This window comes from Hemicordylus capensis, chromosome 17, assembly GCF_027244095.1.
Source record: "Hemicordylus capensis ecotype Gifberg chromosome 17, rHemCap1.1.pri, whole genome shotgun sequence".
NCBI classification, from domain to species: domain Eukaryota; kingdom Metazoa; phylum Chordata; class Lepidosauria; order Squamata; family Cordylidae; genus Hemicordylus; species Hemicordylus capensis.
Window position 1 is genome coordinate 9,494,005 of NC_069673.1, and position 10,516 is coordinate 9,504,520.

The following is a 10,516-nucleotide window of genomic DNA, read 5'->3' on the forward strand; positions in this document are numbered from 1 at the left end:
AGAAACCAAACCAAAAAAAACCCCAACGCGCAAGTCATCCAGCTCTGCTGAGAAAACTTTACACTCCAAATCATACTTTTAGACTCGGGGTTCACAAGCATGCCCTCCACCCCAGATCGGCTGGACTACAACTCCCATCACCCCCTGTCACCATGGCCTCCATGGCAAGGAATGATGGGAGTTGTAGTCCAACCGATCTGGGGACCTGCGTTTGGGAAATCCCATTTTAGAGGGGTGAAAATGTCCAGCCTCTGAACACAAGACACAGGGCACAGATTCACCCCAAAATATGCTCACATCCATACTAATGGAAGCACCCCCAAACCATACCGAGGCAGTGGCATTCTTCAAGGCTACTGTGCATTTTCTACAGGCCTTTCCTAATTTGTTCATCTTGGTGTTGTGTTTCTTGTTGCGTTTCTGGACCCTCGCCTTCTTTTTCCCTTTGGGGTCCCTCTGCTTAGATTGCAGGTAGGGTCTTGTTGTGATTTTTAAAATATATATATTTTAAGTTTATTTTTTAAAGGGGTGGGGGGAATCATGTCCACATACAACCAACAGAATTCCATTCTTCAGAAAGTTGTTTGTAACAACTTGACAAAGTTTATCCTGTTCAGCAGTTTGTTTGTTTTTAGGAGTTTAAGAAATCACAAATGCCTTTAATACACTTCTACGGCCTAAAGGGCCCCCCCAGAACACTTCCGTTGGTTTGCAAACAAAAACCCCATCTCCAAGAGCCCACACGGAGCCTAGAGGCAAATATGGGGCTCCCCACGTCACGCACCCCAAATCCATGTTTACATAGGAGGCGACACATTTGTAGACCCCATATGATATCCGGAGACCCAACCCTCATATGCAGACTCCCCCTTATGCCCCCCAAACACCCCCAACCACACACACAGCACCCACCCAGCCCTTCCCAGACCCACAATTAACTAAGAATCAACCACTCCAACACTCCCTTCCAAGGCACCCCATTGGGGACACTGTGGGTGAGCCTGGGAACCCCAACATGTTTAACCCCCCAACCCCTCCCTCCTGCCTAGAGGCTGCAATCTGGGCAAACAAAGGGGGGATGAGAGGGACAGACGCCCGCGCCCCCTTACCAGACGGAGATGCGCTCCTTGGGGTAATCCAGGCGCTCCAGGGCCCCCAAGAAATGGGGCAGAGAGTGCTGAGCGTTGCGGGCGAGGATGGCGAGGACTACGCTGGGCAGCTCTTCCCGACGCGCGGCTGGGGCCCCCTTCTTCTCCCCCCCGGCGTCCTCCTCTTCCTCGGGAAGGGGGGAGACCCCCAGGCAGGGTCCCAGGAGAAGGAGGGGGGCGCAGAGACGCCAAGACGCCACTACCAGCGCCCTCATCTCTAGGAGGCTGATTCAGGGCTGGGGGTGGGGAGGGAGGTCGGAGCTGGGGAGGGGTGGGGCCAGGGCCAAGGGGGCGGGGTGGGGGAGGGAATGAGATCTTTGGGGGAAGCCTCGACTGCCTACCAGCCTGCCGGCCTCCCTTCGGAAAAGGCAGCCTCGGTGTGTTTAGCCGGAAAATCTGCTGTTTGGGGTGACAGAGAGCTCAGATCTCCAACATCCACCCCACAGTCCAGAACACAGTTCCTCTGAGCATCTGCAGAGTGCATCTCCTCCCCCTAGTCAGCCTCTGCAGCTCCAGATCAGAACCCAGAACGCAGTTCCTCTGAGCATCGGCAGAGTGCACCTCCTCCCCCTAGTCAACCTCTGCAGCTCCAGATCAGAATCCAGAACGCAGTTCCTCTGAGCATCGGCAGAGTGCACCTCCTCCCCCTAGTCAACCTCTGCAGCTCTCCAGATCCGAATCCAGAATGTAGTTGCTCTGAGCATCAGCAGAGTGCATTTCCTCCCCCCTAGTCAACCTCTGCAGCTCCAAGTCAGGGATTCCACAAAACTGCATTTGACTTTCTTCTAGACAGGCTAAAACTTCGGCATTTCTCTCTTTCTCCTTAATTCGTCCTCACTGCATGCCTGGGTGATGTACTTCTTAAATGTGTGGCTGTAATGCCATGCACTGGAACGGTCCATATTCTCTGGGTTCTGCCCCTGGTATAACCACTATTTTACCTTTATGGGGTAGAGGCTTCAAAAGAGCGTTCAATACATTTGATAAACCAGCAAAGGCTGGAAACTGCCACAGCTGGAAGGAACCTCCATGTTCCAAGGAAGTCTACCTGGGAATTCCTGATACTGGAAGGACTACCATGCCTTCATGCTCGGATCCGGGAAGAGTCGAGGAAGCATCAGCCTTATCCAGCACACCCTTGGTCTGGTCTAACATGGCTTTTCTTACATTCTCGTGATTAAGCATTCTATTTTCATCTTTATAAAAACAATTGCATACACCCAGTTTGAAGAGCATTTCTGCTGGGTGAAGAAATGCCATGAGCAGAGACTTCCACAACGGACAATTGGGGTTGCATGATCTTGGGAAATTGCCCCCAATGTCAGAAGAGAAGTGTAATTCCCCCCTCCCTGTGAAATGCGGAAGGAGGTATTATTATTATTATTATTGAGAGCCAATGTGGTGTAGTGGTTAGAGCAGGGGTGGGCAAACTTGCTCCTCCAGCTGTTGTTGAACTACAACTCCACAGCCTGGCTGTGGATGATGGGAGTTGTAGTTCAACAACAGCTGGAGGAGCAAGTTTGCCCATCCCCAGGTTAGAATGTTGGACTAGGACCAGAGAGACTCGAGTTCAAATCCCAGCTCAGCCATGAAACTCACTGGGTGACCCTAGGCCAGTCCCTTCTTTCTCAGCCTAACCTACCTCGCAGGGTGGTTGTGGAGATAAACATAACCATGGACTCTGGGCTCCTTGGAGAAAAAGTGGGATATAAATAAGCAAATCATGAACCATTTTGCTTGCATTTTACACGCCTGTTTTGTTTTGTTTTAAATGCAATCTCACTATATGAACTCACACATTCATATGAGAATTGCATTTAAGGCTATCTCAGTAGGATGCTACCATCTAGTGGCCAGAATCGCCTTGTTTTCCTTTTTTTTTTACATGCAAAGCAGACGGCCGATACCACACACACACACACACACACACACACACACACACACACACACACACACGTTCTGAAAAAGAAACCCACCCTGCAAAACAGTTCCTCTTTAACATGTTACCATCGCTAGACATAATGTTGTACACAGACATGTTTCCGTGCAACATGGTATATGCATATCCGTTTTTCAAGTCCCATAGCATGGTCGGAGGGCAGACGACACCGCCACCTGGCTGAAGCTAAGCAGGGCTTGGTGTGGACAGATGGGAGACCCATGTGCACCATCTTTGGGGATGGGGTCATAGCTCAGAGGCAGAGCCTCTGTCTCTGGGGGAAACTGCCTGAAACCCTGGAGAAGCCGCTGCCAGTCAGGGTAGGCGATACTGAGCTGAATAGATCAATGATCTGACTCAGTATATGGCAGCTTCGATTCTCAAGAAGGGCCCATCGCCCCATGACAAGAGCATCTGTTTTGCACGCAGAAGGTTCCAGGTTCAATCCCTGGCAGCATCTCCAGGTAGGGCCGGGAAAGACTCCTGCATGAAACCACGGAGAGCCGCTGCCAGTCAGTGTAGAGTAGACAATACTGAGCTAGATGGAGCAACATCTGATTCTGTATTAGGCAGTTTCTTATGTTCCTAAAATTCAACATGCGGAGTGGAGCCCTCAAATGGGGTATAGATTGTGTATGCTGCTTTATGTATATGACTATATTTAGGAACATAGGAAGCTGCTATATACTGAGTCAGACCATTGGTCTATCTAGCTCAGTATTGTCTTCACAGACTGGCAGCGGCTTCTCCAAGGTTGCAGGCAGGGATATCTCTCAGCCCTGTCTTGGAGATGCTGCCAGGGAGGGAACTTGGAACCTTCTGCTCTTCCCAGAGCGGCTCCATCCCCTGAGGGGAATCTCTTCCAGTGCTCACACTTATAGTCTCCCATCCATATGCAACCAGGGCAGACCCTGCTTAGCTAAGGGGACAAGTCATGCTTGCTACCACAAGACCAGCTCTCCTCTCTATTTGCATACACAGATCATCAAAGGGCTGAACCTTTTCAAGAGCAGGTTCCTAGGATATAGGAGTTGCTTTTGTGCTTGAATTGTATGCCACGGGTCTGTAAATTTTAGCCTGTAATGGGTGGGAAAATAACATAACAAAAATATAACTATCATCTTTGGCCATTGCTTAGTTTATCAGCTCCTTCTGGCAAGTGAAACAGCTTTTTGCCTCTGTGTGTATATGTGTTTCTTGTTTTCAGTAAGGCTGTTTTTATTACTGTTACAGAAATGTGATTACATTTTTGAGATTGCTTGATGTTTCCATCCTCAATGCTGCTTAAATGGATGGATTTGTCTTGCTGGGTCATCCAACAAATGTAAATAGGTCTTAAAATAAATAATTCAGATGGCTAACCACTTGAACTTTTCTAAGCAGGGATATAAACAAGGGAAATGAAGGAAAGAACACAAACTAATGTTTTCCACAAGGCATTCCACAAAGGTAAATATGGGGCTTGTAATTGACCAGGGACCAAAACACATGGACAGCTTTGGATTCCAAGGTCAAGAAATCCCCCTGAATCAAATCAGGAGAGATACCTACCACGTTGGAATTGGAAGATACCTTTGAGGTCATCTAGTCCAACCCTCTGCTTAGTGCAGGGACCAGCTACAGCCAGCGTAGTGTTGTGGTTAGAATGTTGGACTAGGACTTGGGAGACCTGAGTTCAAATCTCCACTCAGCCATTCAAACTCACTGGGTGATTCTGGGTCAGTCACTCCTACCACAATCTAACCTACCTCACAAGGTTGTTGTGAGGGTAAACCTAGCCATGTACATTTCCCTAGGCTCCTTGGAGGAAGAGTGGGATATACATGTGGGGGGGGAGGGTTGTCATTCCTTAGGATGCGGGTTCTCCAATGTAGGGCCCCAGTTTGTGTTGGACTATGACTCCCATCATCCACAGCTGCAGTGGATGATGGGAGTTGTAGTCGAGCAACATCAGAGGACCCACACCGGAGAGCTCCAACTTTAGGGTTTAGCTCCCTTCCCAGAACCATCTTCCAACCACAATGGTCTCTCCTTTGTTTGATGTTTTCCATCAGAGCCTGGATGGCCATCCATCAGGAATATTGTAGCAAGATTCCTGCCTTGAGCTCAGGGTTCGACTATAAGACCTCCAGGGTCCCTTTCAACTCTAATATTCCAGGATTCTAGTTCCCACCCACCACACACCTTTGGCCTGGAGTTTGACACTGCATGCAGTTCCATCTGGGAACTGAAGGCGGCACTAATGCACCAGGCTTCATGGGTCCAGATGCAAAATAATGCACACAAACCTGTTGGGAGAAGGGGTGGGTGGGTAACCCTTCTCAGCCAGCCAATGAGACTCCTAGTCCAAGAATTCCATCTTCAGCAAAGGTTGCCTGAGCATCTTGCTAAGCACACACCCATGTTTTACAGACAAGCACTGCCTTGGACTTTTGGATCTGTGCCTAAAACCGAGTCACACAGCCTTGATCCCCACTCGACCACCCTACACAAGATGACTCACCCCTAGAGCTGCCCCCAAAGGCTAGCAGGTGCTCCCCCAAAAACATGTTTCGCTCCCCAACTCCCCATCCACCAGGTGGAAATGTTATAGCAAAGTGTCTGTAACAAGGCCATCGTGAAATATTATACGTCTTGCCTTTTGAAATACTTATTTCAGGATATAGAAGCCTCATCTACTTACTCCTCTACCCGAGTACAGGCAGCAGAAGCCAGGGCAGCCGGGGACCACATTGGAAGCTGCTATATACTGAGTCAGACCCTTGGTCTATCTAGCTCAGTATTGTCTACACAGGCTGGCAGCGGCTTCTCCAAGGTTGCAGGCAGGAGTCTCTCTCAGCCCTATCTTGGAGATGCTGCCAGGGAGGGAACTTGGAGCCTTCTGCATGCAGGTGCTCTTCCCAGAGCAGCCCCATCCCCTAAGTCGAATATCTTACAGAGCTCACACATGGGGTCTCCCCTTCAAATGCAAACCAGGGAGGACCCAGCTTAGCAAAAGGGACAAGTCATGCTTGTGGCCCCAAGACCAGCTCTCCTCCAGCCCCGTCAGGAAAATTGTACAAGTGCAAAAACCCCAGAAATGGTGCCCTCTCACAAACATTCCCTGCGGTGCCTAGCAGGAGGCACACAACACACGTAAGCATGTTTGCACTCGCGCAGGGGTGTAGCAAGGTTGGAGTGGGCCCAGAGACAAGATTTTAAAATGGGTCCCCCCCTCACTGAAGCTCAGCTCATGAAGTAAAGGTTGACTCAGCCTTCCATCCTTCCGAGGTCGGTAAAATGAGTACCCAGAATGTTGGGGGGCAATATGCTAAATCATTGTAAACCGCTTAGAGAGCTTCCAGCTATAGAGCAGGTATATAAATGTAAGTGCTATTGCTAGTGCTAAGTGCTAAAGAAATCTTAAAGGAGGCTGAATAGTGGTAACAAAAAGCATAGTAAACTTTATATCTATCTGTATATCTATATATCATCTATATATCATCTATATATCTATATATCATCTATATATCATCTATATATATATACAGTATATCATCTATATATCTATATGTCATCTATATATCTATACAGTATATCATCTATATATCTATATGTCATCTATATATCTATACAGTATATCATCTAGATATCTATATGTCTATGTATATAACACCTATGTGCCACAACAGAACAACATCCTAAATGATTTTTTAAAAGGTTTTGTCAATTGTGGACGATGCAAGTCATTGAATGGTACTGGAGAAAGACATGCTGTTCTGGTCGCTCCAGGTCTTAACACGCACATCAATTTCGGAGGATGAATACAAGTGAAGGAAGCCGGGGTGGGTGCTTGGCTGGGGGAGTCAGTCATGTGACTTGCCTCGGGGGGGGCTAAGGCAGTGGGCCGCCAGACAACTGTCTCCCCTTGCCCTATTATAGTTACGCCCCTGCACTCATGCAACTCGGGTCTGAAATACACACCACCCATGGTAGCATAACCAGCTTGCACAACATGCTTGCTCTTTCACCGCATGTTTGTGCAAAGCAGACAGGCATAGGAAGCTACCTCCTGCTGTGTTAAGCCCATGGGCCATCTAACTCAGGATGGTCTGCACTGGCTGGCAGCAGCTCTCCAAGGTTTCAGGCAGGAGTTTTTCCCAGCCCTACCTGGAGATGTTGCCAGGGATTTAACCCGGGACCTTCTGCATGCCAAGCAGATGTTGTACCCCTGAGCAACAGTGTTTGGGTGTGGCAAGGACCTGAAGCGTGCAATGCTTTTAAGCCTTGCACGCCAGGATCCCTCTCGCCCTCCTGACGACCCCGCAAAGAGAGAGGCTAGTTATCATAAGTATAAGGAGTTTGTGATCCCGGAGAAGGAGGCAGAATGGGTTGGACTGTCTTTGGAAGAGACTGTGGAAGCATTTCATGGCTTCAAAGCAAATGCTTCAAACACAGTGCGCTCAAAACACAACTATTATAAGACACACATCTTGAGAAAGGCGAAACACACAGACCAATTCCAGCCAATGGATTTCACTTTATAACACAGTGTATAAAATGCCGGACAGAACTCTGAGGACTATCGGGAGATCAAATGTGCTTCTCCCCTTATGACCTTCGTCAGACAACTGGAACATAGGAAGCTGCCATATACTGAGTCAGATCATTGGTCTATCTAGCTCAGTATTGTCTTCACAGACTGGCAGCGGCTTCTCCAAGGTTGCAGGCAGGAATCTCTCTCAGCCCTATCTTGGAGATGCTGCCAGGGAGGGAACTTGGCACTTCAGATGCTCTTCCCAGAGCAGCTCCATCCCCTGAGGGGAATCTCTTCCAGTGCTCACGCTTCTAGTCTCCCATTCATTTGTAACCAGGGTGGACCCTGCTTAGGTAAGGGGACAAGTCATGCTTGCTACCATAAGACCAGTAGGGCTCCATTTTCTAGCAGCCGCGTGGATTTTGCAACTGGTTGAGTATCAGCAGAAGTTTTGTCTGCCAGACCGCTGAGGACCATCTCAACCTCTGCAAAATCAACAAAGCTCTCTAATTAGAAAGGACAATAATTCTTTTCTGGGATCAGCATGCAGCCTAGCCTCCATAACTCCACTTCTGCACAGCACTTGGAGGAAATCGGGGTACCAATATGACAAATATTCATATACGATGGATATTCATATACCGCTTTTCAACAAAAGCCCCCCAAATGGTTTACAGAGATATAAATAAATAAAATGGCTTCCTGTCCTCCAAAGGATTCGCCATCTAAAAAAAGAAACATTAGATAGATCCCAGGACAGGAGGGATGCTGTGCTGGGGACGGATAGGGCCAGTTGCTCTCCCCCTGCTAAATAAAGAGAAACACCACTTTTAAAAGGTGCCTCTTTGCTCTTTTAGGGGTAGCATAAGATATACCCCCACTAAATAAGGTACTGTATAAGGACAGACAGATCGATGCACGCACATAAAATTTATTTATTGTTAAATTTCTATACTGCCTTTCATTAAAACCATCTCAAGGCAGTTCATAACAAAATTAACCCAAGACTATAAACATGATACAATAAAAATATGAAGCTAAAATAGAAAAATACAAACCCAATTAAAAACCAAGCACAATATAACCATAAAAATTACAAAACAGCAGCAATAGAAACAGTCATATAAAAGCCTGGGTAAAAAGCTAAGGTTTCACTCACTTCCTAAAGACTGTGATGGAGACTGAGCAGCAGATGGCCGCCGAGAGAGCAGTCCAGATTCTGGGGGCCACAAATGAGAAGGCCCCGTCCGGCGTGCACAACAGGTGATCCTCCTTCATTGTCGGCACCAGGAGCGGAGCCCACCCCATCCCAGACCTTGACGACCTTGTCAAATGGGCAGCAACCTTTGGGAGCAGGCAGCACCTCAGAGATCCAGGCCCCAAACCGTTAAAAACTTTAAAGCTGAAGAACAGCACCTTGTATTGGACCTGGAAACAAACTGGCATATATGTATGAATCATCCCCAAGATATTCTATGCCCAGGGCAGAATGGCTTACTCTCTTTGGTGGTATAGTATAGCACAGAGCTCCGCAATCTTGGGTCCTCTAATTCCATTCGACTACAGTGCCCATCATCCCCAGGCACAACAGCCAAAGGGATGATGGGAGTTGTAGTCCAACAGCCTCTGGGGGCCAAAGGTTGGGAACTTCCCTGGGCTAAGGCATTAAATGCAAAAGCCAGAAGGGAAAGTAACATTATGTGGAATTTCTCTTCTCTCATCACTTTTTAAGAACAAATTGCTTTCCCTGACAAGTTCAAACAGTGGCAAAAAGTGTTGCCACACCCCTATTGAAATGCAGCAGAACTGCCAACTGCCACACAGAATTGCTTTGCAAATCACATCCAGTTTAACTCTCCACTGATGGATGATTGCTGAGCTCTATGTCCCAAGGTCTTCCCGGACACACATTCCACAATTCTCCTTGGCACCTTCTTCCACTTTTGAGCTTCCATTCAGAAAGTTAATACCTAATGTTCAAGCCAGGCATTCTCCAGCTGGGGTCCCCAGATGCGGCTGGACTACAACTCCCATCACCCCCTGCCAGATGGCCACTGTAGCGTGGGGTGATGGGAGTTGTAATCCAGCAACATCTAAGGACTCCAGCTTGAGGACCCCTGATTTAAGCTCAATTATTCTTCCAGGGACCAAGAGACCCCCCCCCGAAGAATTCACCAGATTATTCTAAAATCATACCTACCCCATGATTTGTCTCTACCGTCCCAACCCAGCTGTTCCAAAGATTAGAAAGTGAAAGCCAGCGACAACAGTTAAAAATAGCATCTTGCTCCAGATTTCTGGGAAATCCATTCTTTTCTGTCTCACCCACCCATTTTCTTTTCTTCCTTCTGGGCAAGAGTTATCCTTGCGGGGACGTCAGTATAATGGTGCCACGTCCTAATCAGGTTATTTTTAGATGCGTTTGATTGTACATTTCCATCTGGGAGGAGCGTTGGTCTTGTGGTAGCAAGCATGAATTGTCCTCTTTGCTAAGCAGGGCATACCCTGGTTTGCATTTGAGTGGGAGACTACATGTGTGAGCACTGGAAGATCTCCCCCTTAGGGGATGGGGCTGCTTTGGGAAGAGCACCTGCCCGCTTGCATGCAGAAGGTTCCCAGTTCCCTCCCTGGCAGCATCTCCAAGATAGGCCTGAGAGAGATTCCTGCCTGCAACCTTGGAGAAGCCGCTGCCAGTCTGGGTAGACAATACTGAGCTGGATGGACCAAGGGCCTGACTCAGTATATAGAAGCTTCCGATGTTCTTTCTCTCTATCAGCAATCTCAGTTACCAGCCTCACTAAATTGGCTGTCATTGTTTTGAGCTGTTTTATTAGGGTTCTGAAATATATATATCTATATACTTCAATTTTTTTAAAAAAATTACAAACCACCCTGAGAAAGTGATGAAGGCAA

The 10,516-nt window shown here is 47.8% G+C and overlaps 1 protein-coding gene across 2 annotated transcripts in view; it reads right to left on the minus strand.

The window, feature by feature from the left end:
* The window catches only part of CERCAM (cerebral endothelial cell adhesion molecule), a 33,553-nt gene extending 23,630 nt beyond the window's left edge, over positions 1–9,923 (minus strand). The window contains exon 1 of one of the 2 annotated variants that reach the window (XM_053281661.1): positions 9,804–9,923. In XM_053281661.1, coding sequence (XP_053137636.1) covers positions 9,804–9,808 — 5 coding nt within the window. In that variant the 5' untranslated portion in view covers positions 9,809–9,923. Of the gene's footprint in view, positions 1–1,109; positions 1,387–9,803 lie in introns of those variants that run through there. The other variant, XM_053281659.1, reaches the window with a different exon arrangement.
* Positions 9,924–10,516: the final 593 nt, after the last annotated feature.